General features: G+C 39.8%; 1 protein-coding gene across 1 annotated transcript in view; it reads right to left on the bottom strand.

Moving 5' to 3' along the window:
- Positions 1 to 10,928: 10,928 nt before the first annotated feature.
- Positions 10,929 to 23,984, bottom strand: part of LOC306865160 (rho GTPase-activating protein 21-like) — a gene marked incomplete at its 5' end in the record, with an annotated part of 52,592 nt that continues 39,536 nt past the window's right edge. The window contains 13 exons of the mRNA XM_079409582.1: positions 10,929 to 12,641; positions 13,605 to 13,636; positions 17,015 to 17,120; positions 17,663 to 17,704; positions 17,813 to 17,938; positions 18,487 to 18,576; positions 18,670 to 18,743; positions 18,927 to 19,005; positions 19,100 to 19,258; positions 21,360 to 21,502; positions 21,811 to 21,959; positions 22,046 to 22,110; positions 23,639 to 23,938. Coding sequence (XP_079265708.1) covers positions 11,022 to 12,641; positions 13,605 to 13,636; positions 17,015 to 17,120; positions 17,663 to 17,704; positions 17,813 to 17,938; positions 18,487 to 18,576; positions 18,670 to 18,743; positions 18,927 to 19,005; positions 19,100 to 19,258; positions 21,360 to 21,502; positions 21,811 to 21,959; positions 22,046 to 22,110; positions 23,639 to 23,938 — 2,985 coding nt within the window. The 3' untranslated portion in view covers positions 10,929 to 11,021. The remainder of the gene's footprint in view (positions 12,642 to 13,604; positions 13,637 to 17,014; positions 17,121 to 17,662; positions 17,705 to 17,812; positions 17,939 to 18,486; positions 18,577 to 18,669; positions 18,744 to 18,926; positions 19,006 to 19,099; positions 19,259 to 21,359; positions 21,503 to 21,810; positions 21,960 to 22,045; positions 22,111 to 23,638; positions 23,939 to 23,984) is intronic.

Consider the following 23,984-nt stretch of genomic DNA (forward strand, 5'->3'; position numbering starts at 1 on the left):
AGTCTTCAAGAAAAGGGGAAAAAAACAGAGGCAAGACTAGACTGAAATCTGTTCTGAAAGATGTTCTCATCTGTTGTATTTATTAGTCTACACAGTTTCTGAAACCCTGCCCAGAGGTGTGTTCATACAGTATAAGGAGGGTGATTTTGTAATAATTATCCAGAAGAAATACTGGCATTTTTTATATTTCCTTATTTAAAATAATTTTCATGAACCCAGGACTTTTGAACTATGAATGGAGGAAGTTTTTATTTATGGAATCAGTTGGTGACAACAGTTATTCATTTACAATAGAAAATGTTAAACGTCTAAAGGTAAATGCAATATGATAAACCAAGTTGCATGTGAAAGTAGTGTTATGCAGGCTTCTCACTGGCTGATCATTAAAAATATATCTTGAAGTCAGTAAAATATACAAACTGAGGCGTGTGTGGGCTTCCTTCCCCAATTATTTTTGCAAGTTGCAGACAACTAGTATACTCATGGCAAGACGTTATGGCAAAAACATTTTGTTTCACGTACTGGTCAGTTTTGAGATTTTGGGCTATTTGGCTTAAAATACACTCATAAGTGTTTATTTTATTCTGATTTATTTATTTGTATCTGTAGTTTGCAATTACAATACATATCAAAATGACTTTATTTCTGATGCACTGAGACAGAAATATCAACTTCAGTAGCACTTTTTTATAAATAAAACACTTTTATTCTTATCTATATTCTGAAAATTTTTGCATTTGGCTGGTTTTAGACATTTTATTCCGAAAATATTGTGAAGATTTATTTTATTTTATTTTCTCTGTAAAACAAATACTTCCCTATCAACAAAATGAAACGAGAATTTTGAAACTGAATTCATCCAGGATTTTGTTCTGAAAATGCATGCCAGTTCGTGCATATTAGCTCCTTGCATTCTTTCTTATCATGTAGACAACAGGTTAAGTAAAAATATGAATATGTAATATAGCATGTATATTAGCAAAACATGCTTTTTAGTAGTTTTTTTCTATCTGACTAATGAGCTCATGGATGCCGAATGGTTATTCTGAGGTAGCATTGTTTAAAAGTTTTACACATTTTCCGCAATTTGAAACAATTAAAATGAGCAATTACATGAGCAATTTAAGTAAGTTGTATTGTATCTTATAAAATACCTTTTGATGTCCATTCATGTTTATTTCGTTCTATAGTAGTAAACAGAAAGATACGATAGGTTCGCATGCCGCTTGAACTGAGGCGCTAAAGCAATCACTCATGCCATATTAAAGAGGGGCAAAACCACATTTGTTGTTTGAATTTCATTATGAATTTAGCAGACTTTTAAAGCAGATATTTTCTTATTTAAAGTCAACAGAGCACAAAGCTTTTTTGTGATTTTTGGACAGCAAGTGCACTACAAAATCAGAAAGCTCTCAGATTTCATCAAAAATATCTTAATTTGTGTTCCGAAGATGAACGAAGGTCTTGTGGGTTTGGAAAGATCTGAGGGTGAGTAATTAATGACACAATTTTCATCTTTGGGTGAACTATCCCTTTAAGGACACCAAATATAAAGAGGAACCCACAACTGTGCTGCATATCCTGAGCATCCGTGTCATAGGATGTCACCTCACTAAGAAATTTTGCAATTTGAAGACAAAACTTTCTGCCTCTGTTACTTTCTCCTAAAATACTCAGTTCTTCTAACCCATTCCAAGATTTTTTTTCCCTTCATGGTTGAGTGCAGTTGTGACGGCTAGTGAAGAGTGCTGTTCCAGCCTTTAACAGGCCGTGGTTTTGAGCCCTCCAGGCCCCTGCCACTCAGCTGTCAGTCCAGGCCCATATGGGCCCTCAGAGAACAGTCTAATATCATATTTCACACACAACCCGCTCAGGGTCAGTGATTTCGCAGATGCAATATGAGAAATGGACTCTTCATCAAAGAGAAATAAAAGGAAAATAAAACACCACCCACAATACAGCATTAAAACCATTCTAGAAAATTAATCTATGATGCTCTTTTGAGGGGGTAATTATCAGTGCAGTTGTTTAGTAAACGGCATATATAGAGGAGATTAAGAGATCAGTTACATCAATATTTATGTATATAGCTATCATTGTAGAAACAGATATATTTAAGTCATCCATGATTCCAGAGTGAAGGTTTCCAATAACAGACACTTTGAGATATAGTAAGTAGTAATGGGCTGGTATTAAAATATGATGTAGCCTATGTTTTCACAAAATAAAAATCAGTGTTGAGGCTAAAAATCCAAACAACTAAACAACTAAACAATAAAAGAAAGAAAGAAAGAAAGAAAGAAAGAAAGAAAGAAAGAAAGAAAGAAAGAAAGAAAGAAAGAAAGAAAGAAAGAAAGAAAAAGAAAGAAATGTCTCAGTTATGTATGGTGACCCCCGTTCCCTCATGGAGGGTAGCACTTGGGAGGCCAGACACATCTGACCTCATTGAGAAAAGGTCAATGAAATTGGTGAGCAAAATTTGCATAGCTGGCCATGCCCTGGACATCTGTGTATAAATAGGCCAACATGGCATTTGCTCACTCGTTTTGTCCTGACAAGTTGAGAAGCGTCTCAGCCCATTCAGTGTCAGTTCAGAGATATACCTTAAGAGACAGAACGTCTCTACTCCCTCCATCAGGAAATGAGGGTTACCATACATAAACAAGATGTTCCTTTTAGGTCAGTCACTTTGACGTTTTGTTGAATCTGACACTAGGGATCCCTGTACTATATGCCACAGCTGCTGAACTTTCCTGCGCCGATCAGCTCGCTGGTTTGTTCACTTCCTTCTTTAATGAGTCCCTTGCTACCTCCGTGGTTCCCACCTCATTTAAAAATCTGTAATAATCCCTGTGCCTAAGAACAATAAACCCTCTTGCCTGAATGACAATCGCCCAGTTACCCTCTCATCTATAGTCAAGAAGGTTTTTGAGAGACTTGTAAAGAGCCACATTTGCTCCTCCATACCTGATACTTTGGACCCTCTTCAGTTTGCCTATTGCCCAAACAGATCTACTGACGATGCCATCTCTCACGTCCTCCACTCTTCCCTCACACACTTGGACAGCAACAATGGGAATTATGTAAGGCTGCTATTCATTGATTATAGCTCAGCTTTCAACATTATAGTCCCCATCAAGCTGGCTTCTAAACTCACAGACCTCGGCCTAAACTCCTCACTCTGTGACTGGTTCAAGACTTCCTCACCGGCAGACCTCAAATCCTGTGGGAAGTCGTGGCCTAATGGTTAGAGCGTCGGACTTGTAATCCAAAGGTTGCGGGTTTGAGTCTCCGGCCGGCAGGAATTGTAGGTGGGGGGAGTGAATGTCCAGCGCTCTCGCCACCCTCAATACCACGACTGAGGTGCCCTTGAGCAAGGCACCAAACCCCCAACTGCTCCCCGGGCGCTGCAGCATAAAATGGCTGCCCACTGCTCCGGGTGTATGTTCACGGTGTGTGTGTGTGTTCACTGCTGTGTGTGTGCACGTTGGATGGGTTAAATGCAGAGCACGAATTCCGAGTATGGGTCACCATACTTGGCTGAATGTCACTTCACTTCAAGTGGTGAAAGTTGGCCAGTTCACCTCAAACTCCATCACTCTGAACGTAGGAGCCCCACAGGGCTGTGTCCTGAGTCCCCTGCTCTACTCTTCATACACACATTACTGCGTGTCCTCTCACAGTCTCTCTCTGAATGTGAGCAAAACTAAAGAGCTGATCATGGACTTTAAGAAGAAACAGCAGCGGCCCTACACTCCTCTTATGATCAGTGGGACCCCTGTGGAGAGGGTGAGTAGCTTCAAGTACCTCGGTGTAAACATCTCCGAGAACCTGACTTGGACTACACACATCCAAACACAGGTTAAGAAAGCCAGGCAAAGACTGTACCATCTGCGACAGCTGAGGATATTCAGGGTCTCACCAGCAATCCTGAAAACTTTCTATTCAGGGACCATAGAAAGTGTATTGACTATGTATGTGTATTGGTATGGAAACAGCTCAAATCAGGACTGCAAAGCACTACAGAGAGTTGTGCGCTTAGCTGAGCGCATCTCAGGGTCTGCTCTCGCCTCTCTGCAGGACATCTACCTCAAACGCTGCAAAAATAGAGCTGTCAAAATCATCAAGGACTCAAATCACCCTGGTAACCGTCTATTCACTTTGCTTCCATCTGGTAAGCGCTTCCGTAGCCTGATGGCAAAAAGTGAGAGACTTAGGAGGAGCTTCTTCCCCCAGGCCATCAGGCTTCAAAACTCTAACTCTGTCTCATAACATCACTTGACTCCATGTTAATATCAATATATCAATAAGCTATTCATAACACCATGACAATATCCATTCGTTTAAAGCAAAAAGTCTACTGAACCTTTCGTGTCCTTGTCGATACGTGGGAAGCGGTCCTGACACGATGAGATACCGTCTGCATACCGTCTCGATCAGGCTCCTGAAGTCCCTCTTCATTGTCTCCGTCTGCCGCATCTTGGTGTCGTTAACCCCCACATGCAGCACATGCAGCACGACAGCACCTATGCTCTCATCGCCCTTCAGGATCACGGGTATCTGCGCAGAAACAACGAGAAAACAAGCACCGGGGAAACAGTGAGTGTGCACTTTACCTTCAGCTAATGTAGCACGGACGTGCCGGACGATGGAGTCTCCGACGATCACAGCGTCGCGTTCCGTCTCGCAGAGGGGAGAGAAGCGGTTTCCGGGTGAAGATCTCGAAGGGTTTCCCGGCGCCGGAGTGAAGGACATCTGGGAAGATCGTGTCCTGGGTGCACAGGGTCTGTGCAGAGAAACACACAGAGTAGAGGTGGTGGGAGTGTTAGCAGCGTGCTGTATACGGTGAGCGTCGGCCCGGGATGTTTCCAGCATGGCTCTCCGCTCTCTTAGCTGGGCCTGCTTCTCCACCAGGTCACGGATCTGCTTCTCCACAGCCTCCAGCTCCAGCTGCACCGAATACAGCTCGAATGTGTCCTCACCTGCACTCAAAGGTAGACACAAATCCGGCATTTTAAGCAAGTAACAATGAAACAATGGTAATGTGTGTGAATAGAGTATTAGCAATGTAAGCGAGATTAGCGGCAGCCACGCTGCCGATGCTAACGGGCTATAAGCTAATAGCAGACTTGAGAAATCAAAATAAAACTAGTGATAACAAGGCGCTCTGATTGGTTTTGTTTTAGAATGCTATAGGGGATATATTCACATGTTATAGAAACGAAAATGATAGTGTATAAAAAAAATTTAAGATGGAAAATAGATGATAAAGAATCAACTTGATGGAGCTCAAACTCAAATCACGCAAACTCAAACACAATGCAATGAGCAGGCTATTGTTGGCACTAAGTCCAACTGAATGATAGGCCTCAAACAGATCTCTCTGTAAGGCTTGAAGGATCACTTAGAGATCCCAAGAGGGGATGAGGCATAGCCTTGGAGGATTCAACCTCCGGGCACCTCTTAGGAATCTGATAACCAGATCGTGCTTCCCCACCGATCTGCCCTCTAAAGTGTCATGGTTTGCTGCAATAGTGGATGCAGACAGGCCCTCTCGGGGGAAGGAGAACACAGACCCAATGCCACAACTCTGAGGATCCTTCCCATGGGAAGAACACCAATTCATGAAAATGCGTCATTTCAGGTCGTATAGCCACCTCATAGAGGGAGCCCTGAACCCCTCCCCCCTTTCTAAGAACCAAGTCTTGTTTGGGAAGTATGGAGCCACCAACAAGATTTGTTCCCTGGTTCCATGGACAGCTATACAAATTTTGCTTGCCGATTTCATTGCCCTTTTCTCAATAATGTCAGAGCTGTCTGGACTCCCAAGAGTTACCCCTAGTGTCGGACTTTTATACAACACTGAAATGACTGACCGAACCGGAACTCATTTTATGTTCCTTGAAAGAAAATTGTGTTTGAAATCGCATAAACTTTAGCTTAATTTTTCCATTTAGCTTGTGATACTTTTGCTCAAAAAGAAAACAAAATAAAGTCTGAGAGAAACGTTTATGTTACAGGCTTTGGCAATCTAATTTATAATGAGTCCCTAATAACAGTAACAACTTATTGGCAGCTGTGTCCAGTCTAGTCTTCTCTGTAGTTTCTACTTTAATCCCACAGGTCTACATTAAAGAGCAGGAGACAGACTGGCACCTGCAATTATACCTGTTCATCCAGCCATGGGCCTATTTTCTTACACTACACTCCTCCTTACACACACACACACACACACACACACACTACACTCCTCCTTACACACACACACACACACACACCTGCCAGTAAAGGCTAAATATTATTACTAGCAGACCTGTAAACAAGCACACAAAACTTTTTTGCATTCCCATGCAAGCCTAATATACAACAACAGCCTCACAATGTCATGCAGCATTTAATTATTCATGCCAACACCTTGCAAATATCATAAAAGTTCCCTGCATTGCTACATTGTACTTACCATGCTAAAACTGCAGTGCTCTTAAAATCCAGTCAGGACGCATTGTAAGAAAATAACTGGTTAAATAATTGCTGAATATATATTCTGCTATATTTGTCTAAAAGAATAACAAGGGCACCCAGACTCCCTCTTGTTTAAAAATATGAATGTGGACTTATCTTAACAGATATTATTGCTGTCATAAGCAGTCCTGGAGAGCTACGAAAGCCCTTTTGCTCTAGGGGTACCACTGCTGAGTTAGCAACCGAAATTCATATCACTATGTACGGATTCATTTCTTTTCCTGTCCCCATTGAGCCAGAGCTGGTTCATTCATTATATCTCTTTCATTCAGCAGGAAAGGCATATTGTGTTATGGTAATAAATAAATATCACATTTATTAAAAAAATGTTTAAGTTTGTGGTGGGAGTAAAAAAAAAAAAGAATGCTTGCAACTGATTTGATCAATTATTAGCAAAAAAAAAAAAAAAAAAAAAAACCCCTTTTATGGCTTTTATTGTACATCATGGTTCATAGCTTTTCCCACAGTAATAAACAATACTGCGGGTAAATAAATGATGCCAGTATTCATGTTTTTCATAGTTATACTTTAAACACTTGTGTTAAACATATTTTGTTGGTTTTACTTCCTTTTACTGGCACAAGCAGGTCTAGGAATCCCATGAAGTCACTGTATACCCTTCAAGCTATAAATGTTGGAACAAGACCTTAGATCTTTAGATTTGTATACAACTATTTAAATAACCAGGCACCTGTGTAGCTTACAAACCTCCTGATACCTTATAATCCCCAGAGCCTTGTGTTCAGAAAATTAGAAACGTCTGCCTAGGACAAACTGTTATCCAAAAGGTGATCAAACTTTTGCAGTAATGGGGCTGAGACTGTGGCATGAGCTGCCTTTACATATTAGGTGTGCTAAATCTGTCAGTGTTTAAGAATCTGCTGAAAGCTCATTTTGTGCTGGCAGCCTATACTATGGTGCATGTGATTCTTTGATCTTAATATATGTATGATTGTTTTTATGTAGCACTGTGGTTAACCCACATGGTCTTTTAGTAGTGCTCTATAAAAAAACAATCCAAAATCAAACCATCCTTAACAGTAGCTAAAATTACTGGTTACAGTAGTGACTTACAAGTGAACAAGGCTTTAATATAAAAAAATATACCTAATGGACACACTTTATTTTAAGGTCTAATTCTCACTATTAACAAACTATTACATTTGCCTCAATAATCTCCTAATTTGCTGCCTATTAATAGTTAATAAGGTAGTTAAATTTAGGTATGGGGTGGATTAAGATTTAAAATATGGTTATGCAGAATAAGACATTATTATGTGCTTTATAAGTACTAATAAACAGGCATATGCATGCTATTTAATAGTGAGATTTGGTTCTTAAAATAAAGTGTTACCAAGGTCTTGAACATCAGCCTTTTTCAGATGTTTTGGTTTGTTTCAAATTTATTTCAGAGTTTGTTTGGTTCAAGGTTTAGTGCTCTTTATTAAATATTATTTTGAAATGCCTGTGCATAAAATTAATTGGAAAAATAATTCTGTTGCCCACGCAGCTGAAAACAAAATGCACTCAAACTATTTTATTATGTGTTAAAAGTGCCTAAATGTCGATAAGGAAATAGAGTTGCACTTCGGCGTTACAGTAACTCCTTTTACCGGCACCGCCAGGTCCAGGAAGTTCATCAGATTCAAGTGTCTACCCTTTATGCTTCAAAAGTTTATTAAACTGGAATTCAAGCTGTTAAAAAAAATCCTCAGGCAATATAAACATTTACGAGAAACTAGGGTTTACACAATGTTATACAATAACCAACATGCAAGGTGTTTTTGGATGTAGCCCAGTCAGATCTCCACTTAAATTGGATGACCCAAACAACAACAACACCAAATAATAATAATAATAATAATAATAATAATAATAATAACAACAACCATTTGTACTGCCATATCTATAGGCCATTTTGCTAGGTGATACTGCAACAAATTCCTTGTATTGAGGCACTTATGATTGCACAATGCCCTCTTCTGTTCAGAAAGTGAACAACACTGAACATATATTTAATTAAAAATTAAACAAGCATGTACCCTACCAACCAAAGTTTTGGACTTGCTGGTCTAATTTTTTTTCTAAATGCTGAAAATAGTTTAATTTAACCTACTTGTAAATCAAATCAAATCAAATCAAATCAAATCAAATCACTTTTATTGTCACATCACCACAGCACGTGTGCCTTCGTGAGTGAAATACGAAGTATTTAAATTGTAAATCTGTAAACTAAAATTAAAAAGTTGAAATTGAAACAGATACTGTTGGGGGAAGTAATAACTGAGTGACTGCTAGACCTAGAGTCTATACATTACATAGATTACCAATGACAATGAGAAGAAGCTGACAAAGACCATTTATTTCCAGTGTTTTTTTTTTTCTTTTCTTTTCTTTGCAGTTGGGAGTCACACATATGAGCATTCAGAGGTAAGATGAAATCCGCACACATAAGCATGAAGTCATGCATACTCTCCCGAGGAGTCACATGCTGGCTACTACACTGGTCAGCTCGGACAAAATATGTGACTTTTTGACAAAGGTAACATACAAAAAAAAAAAAAAAAAAACAATACACATTTAAGATATTGCCTCAATACAAGACCAGGGTAAAGACGAATCCAGTGGCAAAGTACGAGATGACTCGAGACTACTGACTGATGAAGCAGTGGAAGTTCTGGGTCTGCTTTTGCATCGTTTTGTATAAAAATGTATTTTTTTTATTCTGATAAAATTCAGTCATTCATTCACAATACATATTACATATTAACAAATGACAAAATTAAAACATGGCACCTTTCCTGTCACCAGAACCAGTTGAGGCACTTTTTTTGTAAGGAAACAAAATTCCTTGTAATTTTATGACTTATTTGCTGTTAGGTCGTACTTTGCATTAAAATGGTTCAACATGACAATACCAGTAAGCCTGGTACTGCTACAGATGTTCAGGCTCTGGTGCTTTCACTTTAGCACTTACTTTCACAATCCAGTAGAAATATAAAAAGATTTCATTCTTCTTCCACATTTACGTCTGGCTGTTATGATGCACTGTAAAAGGGATTTCCACAGCACACAGCTCAGAAAACAGCCCATATTAAGGCTAACCTTCAAAATAATAACAATAAAAAACAAAAAACACTTCAAGTACAGACATTATTTACATTTTTTTCACAAATGAAAACTGCAACAAGCAATTTACGTGTTAGTCAATATAACAGCAAGCATATTACATTCTTCATATAAGTAACATCAGGAGTTTTCTTTTTTTTTGTGTCCTAACCTTGGACGAGATGCCTTTTCTTTTCCTTTGATATTAGTATCCTTCAGTAACAGTTTTGCAAATGCATGTCTGTCAAAGTCAGAAAAATTGTGCTGTCGAGGCAGTCGGTAAACATTGGTATTTTACAGCCTCTGAATATCAGGCCACTTCACCGTCATGCATATATTACTACCTTTCAAGAAAACAGCTCCAGTACTGATCCAAAAACAATGAGTCAGATAACTCAAATGTGTTACAATTACTCCAGTTACTTTTTTATAAGCCTATACATATAGATATATAAAATTTATATTTATAATATATATTCATATTTATAGATACTTTGTTTAAAAAAAAAAGGACATGGGGATGGAAAATAAAAGGGGAGTAACCTTAGCTCTAAGGACATTCATTCAATTTAAGGCCTGTTCACACCAACACGCATGTTTGGCACACAAATTCATCCTGATTTCCACATACACTTTGTCTTTTCAGACCTAAACATACAAACTGCAGACAGGTTGAATGAAAATGCAAATTCATTCTCTGACAGGTGCTTATAGAAAAGCAGAAATACTCTGGTCACCCCGATGACCCTGATACACAAAGCGCTGTGCAAATTTTCTGACACCCGCTTGTCACAGAGAAAGAAAATCAAATAGCATTTACAAGTTTTCAAACCGTCATTCAGATTTTTGTATTTGCTATGGTGTTTATTTAACAAAACCGAGTACAGAGACAATAGAGCTGGTTGCGGATTTCACTGCCATTTAGCAAAATAATATTTGAGAGTGTTACCATGCCATTTTATGTAAGAGAAGCAGCTATAGGCATGTCACAAAAAGCACAAATCTTACTGGTTGGCCAGTTTTCTTGTGATTGAAAAGAGATTTGTTGCATGGCTGGCATGCGAAAGTTTATGTCGGTCTAAAACAGGGCTGGGCAACTTCAAGCCTGGAGGACCACTGTCCTCCAGAGTTTAGCTCCAACCCTAGTCAAACACACCTGAACAATCTAATCAGTGTCTTCAAGATCACTAAAAAGCTACAGGCAGGTGTGTTTGATTAGGATCGGGGCTAAACTCATCAGGACAGGAAGTTATAAACAGATGCATTACCAGTCTGTGTTTGTGAAATATGAAAATGCATAGAATTTTTACACCAAACATTCAGCTTGGTTCGAACAGGCCTTTACACACATATTATGACACTCTTACACACATGCAAATTATACCTTTGTTTTAAAGATATTGGTAGAATCGTGAGCGCACCACTTGGGCTCCTGACAATTTCTGAGGATGAGCATCATCTCCAGAATTCAAACTGTTTCTGGATTTGCCCTTTGACGCACCTCCATTTACTTGTTCAGAGCTGGACTGGGGACATGGAGAAGCAGAGGGAGTCAGTCGCTCAGCGCTCCCTGCTTGGGCCTCTTCCATTTCTGTCTCTATCCTATCTTGACCTTTCAACTCTAGACTGGCTTGGGAGCCCTCAGTTCGACGATGCTCACGAGCAATCCAGTCCCGGATAGACACGTCCTGAGAGTCGCACTTGGGTTTGAGGTGCTCCACAGAAGAGAGTTCGGCACCTTGGTCCACCCCGCCCTGTTCCCTCCAATCATGAATGACATCTAGTTCAGCAAAATCCCGCTGGCCGGCCATAGTATGCCGTCGGCGGATGCCCTTTTTCTTTCCACGTGATTCCGTAGAGCGTGTCTTTTGCGTTCCAACACCGAACATGTCATCAGCAGAGGCACGTAGACGGGACTTAAGTCTCTCTGTGATTTTAAGATGCCACGATGGCTCAACGCGGTCCGATTCAGTACGCAATGAAGCACTAAGGCTGCCGGTAGAACGACCTCTCTTCATGACCTCCAGAACTCGAGACAGTCGATTTGATTCATTCTTGCTGACCCCTTGATTGCCACCACCAGCCCCTGCCTCCACAGATGAATCGCTGTCCGTCTTTTGTCGAAGGGATCGCCTTCTGGTCAAAGAGTCGCATTCTATAAGCTTATGGGAGGGCAGCAAGCGACAAGCTAGTTTGGGTGTGCTGTTGCCGCCATCTTCTGTTGATGGTATGTCTAGTCCAGCGATGCCAGGGCTAAATATTGGGAAGTCACTCTCGCTGTCGGTTTCCATCGGCCGTCCCTCACTGATGAGCTCACTGCGCTCGTCATCTGCCTCGTTTCCTCCCCGGCTTTCTGCCACAGACTGCACCTCTGGACTTAATGTGATGGATTCCACTCCTGTCAGAAAGGTGGTAGAGGAAGTGGTCGAGTAGTCTGACGTAATAGAGCTCACCTCTGCAGTTAGCGAAGCCCCCCAAGGAGCGGCTAATTGCTCAGGGGCCGGTGATGTTGTGTCCCATTTCCGAGGTCTGGTTCTGGGTACGGAGGCTATAGAACTCATGGTGCCCAAGTCTGAGGTGGTCTCATCTAACTGTGAGGAAGGATCTGAGAGGGTGGATCTGGTGGTGCGACGGTTGAAACCAGGTGAACATGAGAGCTTGGGTAAGGGGGAGAGAGCTGAAGAGGGTTTGTCTTTCATAAAGAAAGAGTTTCTGTGCTCCTTCTTGTTCTTCGGGGTTGACTCTGCACTTATGCCGTTCTTCTTCTCTCCAACAAGTGATTTTCCACATGGGCTGGACCTGCCTGCAACCTCCTCCTGGCTTTGACGGTTCTGCTTTTGAGTTAGGTTCTCTTTCTTGGTGAACAATGTATCAAGGTCGTCATCAGAGCTGCTGGGTTGCAGCTTCTCCTTGTGCTTCTTTCGTTTGCGGTTGGCCGCAGCAAAAATGGAGGAGACTCGTGGCTGAAGGAACTCGCGGCTGCAGTGGTCCTTCCCTGATCCCCAGGAGCCCTGGACAGAAAGAGAAAGCAAGAGTGACAGACTCAGTCATAGGGAAAATAAAATAACTTTGTAAACCAAGGAGCCATAAAGCACAAATGCCTAGCAAGGAAACATGGAATTAAAAGCCCAACCGCTGCCCTTGCAGGTGGCTAACCCAGAGTACTCCACCTGCTTCTCTGATAGCAGCACAAATCAGAGGTTGAAGGACTGAACATAGAAAGAAACATTAGAGACAGTCACAGAGCTCCAAATGAGGCCTCTTTTTCAGAACAGCCACATAGCACAAGAAGCACCCGCAACACCAACAGCACTGCCGCATGGAAAAAGCTGCATGGGTTGCATTTGAAAACAAAGCTGGAGCCAGATGACAGAAAAAGGGATGGGAATCTTAATCCATTTAGTGGTTTGTCTAGTACTTTGGGAGTTAGAGGAAGAGTCTAACTACAAGAGATAAACTTTATTCCCAACATTTATCTTCATGTCCACCAGCCTATCGTAGTAATGGTTCTTGGTTGACAAAGTGATGTCTTAATTCAGTGAATGCCAGTCAGACATTAATTCAGTAACTGACAGTGAATGTACTGTTTTAGATTGAGTTTGAGAGGCCGATCCACTAAAACATTAGAACAAGTTATAAGTTAAACATTCAAGAACTGTTAAAAGAGCCAAACAGCATGAAGATATTTCAGCTGCAGTAGTTTAAAAAAAATGGTTCTCGATTCCCACCCCTAGGCAGAAATGCTTAGTGCACCTTCTAGCAACATCTCATTTCTCTGTTACACTGAATGCAGGGCATGTTCAAAGCATGACATGATGCCCTCTGATCCATCTGTCCAGTCTCTTCAAGATGGCAACTGGCTCCCAGATGCTGCTTTGGGAGTGGTGGAGCATGTCAGCCTGGTGCAAGAACTGCACTCACTCACTATACCTGCCCTATCAGAGAAGTGGCCTCGTTTTAAAAGTCAAACTCACCTTAGATTTAGCAGAGTCACTGGTTGGTGAATCTGTGGAGTAAAAACAATGATGCATGGTTAGTGACTTGCACATGTCGTTCTACTGATCTCAAACAAACTGATATACAGAGAGAAGGTGATAAGCAGAGAAACATATGCATGAAGAAAGGGTGTGCATGACGACGAGAGCATGGCAAACAACGAGAGAGAGGAACATCGAGGAATAGTTCAAAAGCAGGCATGCATGCAAACGAATTAGTGAGCGCTGTTTTACTGTAGCGTTCAGATACATATTCACCAGTAGGGAGCAATTGTTCACATGTAAGACCATCCAGCAAACACAGACAATATGGTAACATTAATCTGGTACAAAATACATTTTTGTGGTTGCAAAAGAGATCAACTGGACTTGAACTTTTTTATGAAGGAATAACTCCAACTAATAGGATGCATGGACCACAGAGTACACACAAAATGATGCAGGTCTTGCAGGCAGTGATGTGACGTCATTGAGTGACATTTTTGTTATAATAACCTATAGAAAATCTATAACCATCTGATTCTGACATACTAAGATCTTAAGAAGCAGATATACAGAATCTATGATTATAAGAAGAAACTTGAGATAAATTGAATTATCTTTGAATTTTAAGTAGTATATAAGTATAATTTTAAGTAATCAGCAAAATATTGTACACAAAGTATCGTGGCTATACACATAACCAAAAGTTAATCTGTGTAAAACAGCAGCCCCACTAATAATATGAGAAATAATATAAGGGCTTCAACTAAAATACGAGTTTTCAATAGACTTAAACCCTTCTGAAGACTGTGTTAAAGTGTTCACAAGGCTCAACTTGTTTTGAGCCTGCTTGTTCCTTTAAGTGAATTTAGTGCTTTTTAATTAATTGATTCTACAACCCTTTCCACTCTGAGCTGAAGTACAATGTGTGTGGTTCAGAAATGGATGTTTAATGACAGTGCTGAGGCTGGTCTGATGTGTGCTGTCGTGACCACAATGAAGACGAGACACTCAAGGCATGAACCAAGGTCAGAAGTGACAGGGGTCAGAGAGGGGCTAGCTACGCAGAAAAGATGACACTATGGGAAGACAAAATGCCAGCAAGGAAAAATTAAAGAACCGATTCACTGCTGTCTTTGCTCTCATTTCATTTTCCATGGTAAAGACTACAAATTTTGGAGGCTTATTTTTTCCGTGTCGAGCCGAGCCCCCCTACACACCCCTTGGTGGTGACAAATGATATGACCGAGTGATATTCAGAGCCGAGTAGCATTACCATGCTGTCTCTCCATTTGGCCAGCGTTCAGAGAGAGAGAGAGAGAGAGGGGCGAGAGACGGCAAAGTGCCTTTGAGACAGCAGCACTGCTCTACGCCAGGTAAACTCACAAACCACACCCCACAGAACCCAACACTTCTGCTGCGCTTTCCTTTTGCACTTTTTTGTTCTCTTTTCTCAGTTGCCCCCGTCATAAAATGCGAGGGTGTCTGCAGACTAGGCAGCTACACTGCGGGCAACAGTCCTCCCTCTTCCTACAGTTCCAGCTGCCCATCACGGACACTACTGAGTCCATCAGTGACATCAAGGTGTGATAGGCTCCGCCCACTTGTCCTGTGTCAAGATCAGTATGTGTGAATGCTGGGAAAGCCTTTAGGACACGCGACAGAGGGGCACTAGGGACAGAGGGATCAGAGATTGGCAAGCGTGTTCTGAGGTTTGGCTTTAGCTGTTTATTTGTTCTCTCTTGGAGAAAGAACATGACGTGTTAGTGCAGCAGTTGGCAGAACTACAGAGATGACCCAGTGGACGCTTGGAGATTGAGACACACTAAATGGGTGAATCTCACAGAAACAGTTGTATTTCACCCCAAAATCAAAAGGAAAAAATCTGAAATTGTAATCTGCATAGGGTAAATGAAGCCTATTTCAGACACCATTAAGTTCTTTCGCATTCTAATATTATTTTCATAACAATTAAAGGGATAGTTCACCCAAAAATGAAAATTCTGTCATTAATTACTCACCCTCATATCGTTCCAAACCCGTAAGACCTTCGTTCATATTTAGAACACAAATTAAGATAGTTTTGATGCATTCCGAGAGCTCTCTGACCCTCTCATAGACAGCGAGGATGCTTACACGATCAAGGTCCAAAAACGTAGCAAGGAGATCGGTAAAATAATTCATGTGAGATCAGTGGTTCAACCGTAATTTTACAAAGCTACGTGAATACTTTTTGTACACAAAGAAAATAGAAATAATGACTTTAATCAACAATTTAATCATCTCTGCATCACCCTGGCGCCATTTTGGAGAGTATCCACTGAACGTAAATAGCGTATGCTGATCAAGTGGATACATTGTTTTCGTTCAAGTAAACAACGTAGAAAACATTGAAGATGAACGGAGGCCTTACGGGTTTAGAACGACATAAGGGTGAGTAATTAATGACAGAATTTTCATTTTTGGGTGAACTATACCTTTAAGGATCTTTCCAGTTACAATTCTCATTATTTTAATGTGCCCAAATGTTTCACTTCTTTTTTTTTTTGGTATAATCTGATTATTCTCTCCCATTCTTCTTATCATTGATTCTCATAAAACATCTGATGTCAATTTATTTTGAGAACCAATTCCCACACAATTAGTACTTAGCACAATTAGCACATGACCATATTTTAGATCCATTAATCCACCCAATACCTAAACTTAACAACCACCTTACTAACGTTTTAATAAGCAGCAAATTAGGAGTTTATTGAGGGAAAACTGTTAATTAACAGTGAATATATGTTCCAAATTCTAAAGTGTTATCAAACATCTTTATTAATATTATTTTTGGCACTGTAGTAATGTGGGGAGGAAATAATAATAAAAAAATCTTAATGTAAAAAATAGCCTTCATTTTTCTTTTGCTAAACAAAATTTGATTCTTTCTTTCTTTCATTTTTTTTTTTTTTTTTTGTATTTTTGGGTGAAATATGGCCCATGTCTTTAACAGGTTTTGTGAGATTCACACAAACATGACAAATGAGCAAAACAGAAATGGGATAAAAACTGAAATTAAATCAGCTAAAGGATGGAAAGTAAAGATTCAAACCAAATAACTCAATGTCGCACAGAGAAAGCTTCTGTAGGCAAACATGTCTAATATCTTGCCTCACAAACTCACACAGGCTTTGTAATTAAGCCATAGCACAGAAAAAAAAAATTAAAAAATAAAAGTTGGGAGAAGCTGCTTCTGTTCTCATTTTTTATCAATATTAAAATAAAATGTTTAAACATTATTATACTGTAGTTTTTGTTTTAGCTCACATCACAAGGTGTGCTCTTAAGCATAATGATACTTTGCAGAAGGGTATAAAAGCTGAACCCGTGTCAGAGAGGGTCCAGCAAAGGGCACATGTTACCTGACACTTCCCCTGGAGAGGTGCCCGTCCTGCCGATGTTGGTCAGCAGGTGGTCAATATTAGGCACAGGCTGGGACTCCACAGCACTGTCCTCCTGGACCGTAGTCTGAGCAGACATATAGAGAAGCAATTCATTGATTCAAAGTAATGAAAAGAAACTAGATTTTAATGGTTCTTGCTCATACAAAATTTTGCCTCCATGATGCTACAGATGTTTTCAGTGATTTTTAATGCAGGAGTTCTGAGTGGCTGCTAGCTTGTGACTTAAGGTCTCTGCACACTGAGTCCGAAATTTTCACACGTTAAAAAATAAATACGACCTCACGTTGCGTCAATCACGTATGCACACTGCCCCCGAAACTTTCGTCGGATCAGGTTCGATTTTCTGCGTTTTCGCATCCGTAGTATGCATTTTGATAGAATACGGAAAAACTGAAAAAAGCATGCAAAAATTTTGGACTCTGTGTAATGACCTTTACTCAAAAGAGCACATCCACAGTTATGGATAAGATACACTCAAGTACTTTAAGAGTTAAACAGGGTTAGGGGTGTGTTTAAAACCCTGATGCCTACCTTAGCAAACACACCTAAAAAGTAAATAATAAAAAAAAAATAAAGAATGACGAAAGCAGCAGTACTAATACACACCGTAGGTTCCTTGTCACCCTCCTCAGTGAAGAACCAGTAATACTGCAAAAGAGCACCAGACTGCATTCAGAATTATTTCACCAATGCTCAAATACCTGACACATCTTAGAGAGGTGTTTTCATTTTACATGAGAAAGTTAAAGAACTCACATGCTGAATGAGCGTTTCTACAATCTTGTACTGGTCTGGCATGTGTGTCACCATGTGAGTCATATTGTCTTCAGATGTTCTCACTAGTGTTGGGCCAAACACAATAGCCAGATTCCGTGGCTCCATCTGACACGATGACAAATGAGAAAGATGAGACGTTTCTAAAGACGTTATAAAGTGAGTGTACACACAGAACATATTCTTTTGAACATCAGGGTTTATGTCCAATGCACCACATATTGCTGTTTTGTTTACATGCTTCATTCATGTTTTTCTGTAAAAATCAACAGTGCACATTATTACACAGTAACTTGCTCTGCTTATAAACACTACTTTCCTTTTGGTTAATATCACCAAGCCCTACCCTCCAACTACATATGGCCATGCAATCAATTTTTGATGCATAAAATCAAGTCCCACCACTTTTGAATATCATATTTCCCTCAGAAACTAACAACTAAAATTAGTTGCAAACTTCATTTCATGCTTTCCTTAAAAAATAACTCTAAATTAAATATCCGGATCACTGAAAATCTGGGAAAAAGCTTGAAAATATGTCTCAAGAGCCCTGTATTATGTGTTCTGTTCCATTTTGTTGCACGTCATCTTGTTGTTTTTGAACAGAAGCGCACATTCTGTGGGTACATCCCTGTGGACTACCAGAAATGTTTTACCTTGTTCTTTTCCGAGTTTTCAGCCACAGTTTTGAGATGTGCCGAGAGGAATTTCAGTGTTTCATAATGGTGATCAGGTAACTCGTGAAGCTGAAAAATGAGAAGTATATTTAGGGTTGCCATAACAAACAGTGAAATTATTAGCACTATAAACAAATGCTAATTAGGTAAACAGCTTCATACCAGTCTTTTGAGTACTTTGAGTCTCTCTACAGGATCCTCTATTCTGTTGGCATCAATAAAGTCTGCATATCTCTCTATAGAGGGCATATCATGAAGGAAAATTACTTCAACTGTCATATGTTGAAATTGCACATCTTTATCGCTCACAGCCACTAGATGGCAAACTCCACAATTACTGTTTAGCAAGTGCAAGATATATAAATAAAATATGAGTCATAAAGAGCCCCAAGCAAGGGAATTCCAACAAGGACTTTTACCATCAGTGAAGAGAGGTTCAGGAAGTTTTCTGAAGAAGGATTTGAGTAAACTGCTGATCACATTCAAGTCCTTCCATTTCTGTGGGGAATAGAAAATGTATTAAAAAAAGAAGAAAACGGAGCTCAAGGAAGAAGCAAAGAAAATGTTACGGACACCTGAACTATAAACTCACATCATCCTGAATATCGATGTCACCCATGCCCTTGTTATTGAGCTCTTCCTGCATGATGGAGATGGCGGCATTATTTCCTGGCACTCTGTAAATGCCAGTGTATTCCAGTCCTCGTTCTTCCACCAGCTTACAGCACACTTCAACTATCAGAGGAACAAACTAAAACAAACAAAGAACAGTCACATGCCTGCAAGCCAATCTAAATCACTAAGACTGCACACCATAAGAATGTGTGCTGCTTACATAGACAAATATGACTCCAAAATCAGCAGTATGAAAAACATAGCAGGTTCCAATACAATTACATTCATCCCACAAACTAAACAATTAGTCTTTAAACATTATTAAACACCCACAGCTAAAAATACCACTACTGTAGAGCTCACTACCTTGTGAAAAAGTGTACTTAATTTGACTGAATGTACACCTGTAGCATACTTAAACATAAAGAATTAAAACATTTAAAATTGTATATATATTGTGACGAGTCGGCTGCCTCCCCCCTGTCTATCATCACCACCCCGTCCCGTATTCGCCGCCCTTCACCAGGCTCCCGACGGGAGTGGGTGTGTGAGAGAGGAGGGGCGCTGAAACAGCCAGGGCTGGCGGCGTGTGATGAGGCGCACCTGACGTGAGTAGAGCCTCATCACCGCCGCCGTTTAAACGCCGAGCGCGCCTCTCCTCGGGAGACCGGTCTCTCCCCCGTGCATGCACGCTGGTGTCCTCGAGGGTCCAGGAAGGGAGCGTCGAGGAGGACTGCCGCACCCGTTAGGCGGCTGACGGGCCAGGATGCCGGGCCGCCGAATCCCCCAGAAGCGCCGGGATTTCCGCAGATGGACGAAGCCGCGCCAGAGACGCCGCCGCCACTCGCTCCCGGCCCCGAGAGGGGAGCGCGTGCGGCCACCGGACTCCGCCCCTTCCCTGGACCCTTCCCTCCTGAACACTGCCCTCCTACACAGCCCCGCAGCATGACGAGGACACCAGATCCCTGTTTATTTTGGACACTTTTCCCCCTTTGGACACTTTATTTTAATATATTGTTTAATAAAAACCTCTCCGAGGCTTGACGCCACGCCCACTGTGTCTGTCGTTGGCTCCTCCCGCCACAATATATATACTGTATATTAATGAAATTAGCTCACTTAAGTGTGCTTAATGGCAGTTTTAAAAAGTGCACTGTGGAATGATGTAAAATTAAAAGTTTTACTTTAAAGTACATTTTAAATTATTTTTTAAATAATCTGTTAATAATTACACTTATTGTGATGTGTTGACTAACATACTAAAGCACAAGTAGCTGATTATAATTTTAACTGTAGTGTTGCAATATTGCATTTAAAGTTAATATATTGTATAGTATATTCAGTATATTCAGCAGTACACTTTAAACATATTTCAAAGACAACAAAATTAGTTAACACTTTATTTTAAGGTGTCCATAATACAGAGTAATTACCTAGTTAAGTACTTAGTAGTAGCCGTTGTACTTACATGAAACAAAATGTACTTACCCTGTAACTAATTTATGGAACAGCCTGTACTTAGAGATTGCAATTATGTAGATGTAATAGGCAGCTACTGTTACACATATGTAACAGACAGCTACTTATGTAACCAAAAGATTGTTACATATGTGTTGCAGACTTTATACAATGTAACTATTAATGTAAGTAAACAGACATAAGCTACTTAAAATAAAGTGTATCTATACTTTACACCTTATCCAGCTGCACCTTAGTTTGATTTAACCCACCAGTACACTGCTTAAATATTACATGGTAACACTTTATTTTAAGGTGTCCTTGTTACACGTTACATGTATTTACTATTATAATAACAATAAATTATGCATAATTACATGCAAGTAACCCTAAACCAAACCCTAATACTAACCCTAACCATATAGTAAGTATATGTAGTTATAAACTGTAACCAATTACATATAAAGACGTTCTGAAGTCGTACTTACAGTAAATGGCAAAAAAAAAAAAACACTCTAAAGTTAAGATCAATTTATTTATTTTTAAAGTTAAACCATAATGTATATTCATTTAATTACAATTAACATGCTATTACAGTGTCAAAAATCATTATATTCAGTTAGCACTTAAAAATATTCTTTTAAATTATATTAAGTGATAAGTCCTCTTTTTAAACACACTCTAAAGTGTACTTCCTTTTCACAAGGGAGCGAGTTTGTCACTGAAATCAACAATGCCAAGTGCAACAGTGAGAGAAAGGGCGCTCTTTGTGGTCTTACTCTGTTGGTCTGAGCTGGAGGGCAATCATCTAGTCTTACTCCAAATGTGATTCCATGAGACGATTTCTTCTCAAATGGCTTTCTCATCAGTCCAGGGATGCCCTTCCTCCATGTGCCCTTATCTTTTGGTGGACTGGTTTCATCTATGCACAGGCAACCATAATAAGAATTAGTCATAGAGATACAAGTCTCAAACTTAGTGAGCTATATATCTTCAAAGGCAGCACCCTACCCAAACGGAAACTCATAAATGATTGATTTGCAATCAACAGCACTAATGAAATGACTTCTGACTCACAGTTGATTACAGTAGAGTTTGATGTTAACATGTTGCTAAACAAAATACTCTAATCACAAAAATACTTAACATACACAAGCACTCGATATATTTTTACTGATACTCAAAAGAGCTGAATACAGCACAAAGATTAAGTGCCCTTGATGCTGTTACCTTTGTGCATTGCTTTCCTGTCGTGGTCCTTGTTTGGTGAGTGAGGGCTTGCGGCTTTATTCTCCCCTTTACCGCCCAGTAACGTCTGCCTGATGCTCAGGGACTGACGGGACGCTCTGGGTGAGTGTTCTGTCTTACTGCTGGGTGGACTGCGACACACAAATACCAAGTCAAGATGTAGAAGAGGAAGAAGACTACGAAATTTGATGGGAACCCTTCCATGTTTCCTTCTTACCTCATTAGAGTGTTGTACTCCTTTATTTTCCGGTTGATGAGGTCTGTGCTAGTTACAGTTGCATTCTACAAAAAGAAGAAGGAAACAGAGAAAAGGAAGACAAAAGCTGGTGTCAGACGAGTGGATGAAATATAAGAGTGGAATCCCCAAACACACCAGAGGGCTTGTGGATAACCCAGTGCTGTAAGAAGACAGAAGCGGACGTACTATAAAGAAGACGCAATGGTTTTCCTGAAGTGTTACTATTTATTTTCAAAAAAAGCCCTAGGTTATGTTCAGCTATTGTAAGAAAATTCTTTAAACAGGGTCTTTTCCATGATTCATGAGGAAGTCCAAAATATCCACCATATCCATATCAGGCACTAGACCTGGATAGACTTACCCAATAATTCAAAGATGAAGTGTGGTTTCTACACTACTCACGTCACTAAACGAACCTGCAAAAATGACGATTATTTAATTTTTAAAAACATGTTTCCCATCTGCCAATGGTCAGACAAACCCATGGTACTGGCTGAACTAAACTTAAGTCAAAAAGTTGAGTTTAAACAAAGTCATATTGAATTTTTATAAAGTCTGAAAAGTCTGATGCTAGGACACATACCTTAGCATTCAAAGGTAATTAAGGATTTAGATAATGCTAAACAGTTTTGTTCTAAGTGAGAGTGTACAATACTCAAAAAACATCGATGAGGATACACTCGGTTGTCTTAAGTGAAAAATAGCTGATTGTCTGAAGTGAGTTTAACATTTTCCATTATTTAAGAAAACAAATTTAGTTTTAATTTTGTTTCTAGCTTTTTGACAACTTTGAAATTTCTACAAACTGGCACCATCACTTGAATAAAGTCTAGAAATATCATAATATAGATTGCCCAAACTTCAAATTCATCAGTGCTACTTTGTTTATTCTTTTTTTCCCCATAATTATTTTTTTTTATCATCCAACTCTTTCTTGCAAAGTATGTGTATGGTTTATGATGTACAGTACATAAGATTTTCTTTTGTGCATAAGAAAAATATTATTTTACTGGACAAGAAGAAGAAAAAAAAAAACTTCAATCATTCTTGAAATTAGTCATAAACAACGTATGCAGTATACGTTGTTTACGTTCAGATCAAAGCGTAAACAATGTGAACAACGCATCCGCGTATGGTGCTGCTGACTCAGAACAGCATACGTTGTTTATGTATGTGATACTCTCCAAAATGGCACTATAGGGTGACATGGAGACGAGTTGTTGAATAAAGTTGTTATTTTTGCTTTCTTTGCACACAAAAAGTACTCTTGTAGCTTCGTAAAGTTACGGTTGAACCACTGATGTCACATGGATTATTTCTGAGCCTTGATCGTTTAAGCATCCTTACTGTCTATGGGAGGGTCAGAGAGCTCTCGGAATGCATCAAAAATATCTTAATTTGTGTTCCGAAGGTTTTACGGGTTTGGAATGACATGAGGGTGAGTAATTAATGACAGAATTTTCATTTTTGGGTGAAATATCCCTTTAATGACAGGTAATCCTCCTTTATTTGTATGTAAGCACTGAAATTGAATTTTGAAAAAAAGAGTGTTTATGATTACTGATCATTCACCTCTTCATCCAAGTTGCTGTTCTCTTGAATGACTCGGATCCAGGACAGCATTTCCTCACGATCTTCCGCCTGGAACAGGTATTCACAGTCTGATGTTGTCAGTCGAAGTACGTTCTTCCGCTTTGTGTCGCTGTAGGAGATGTCAATCAGACAGGCTTTGATGCTGATTGGCAGAGGCTCGTCCTCGATCTGGGAGTTGGCATTGGTTTGTCCATCCCTCTTGTCCTTGTACAGATAGAGGCAGTGGCCACGAAGCACAGCGTAGATCTGCTTCCATGACCGCATGCTACTACCAACACGCTGTAGAAAAGACAACAGAATTATGAGTTCAAATAGCAAATACAGA

Source organism: Barbus barbus (genome assembly GCF_936440315.1).
Source record: "Barbus barbus genome assembly, chromosome: 46".
Classification (NCBI taxonomy): domain Eukaryota; kingdom Metazoa; phylum Chordata; class Actinopteri; order Cypriniformes; family Cyprinidae; genus Barbus; species Barbus barbus.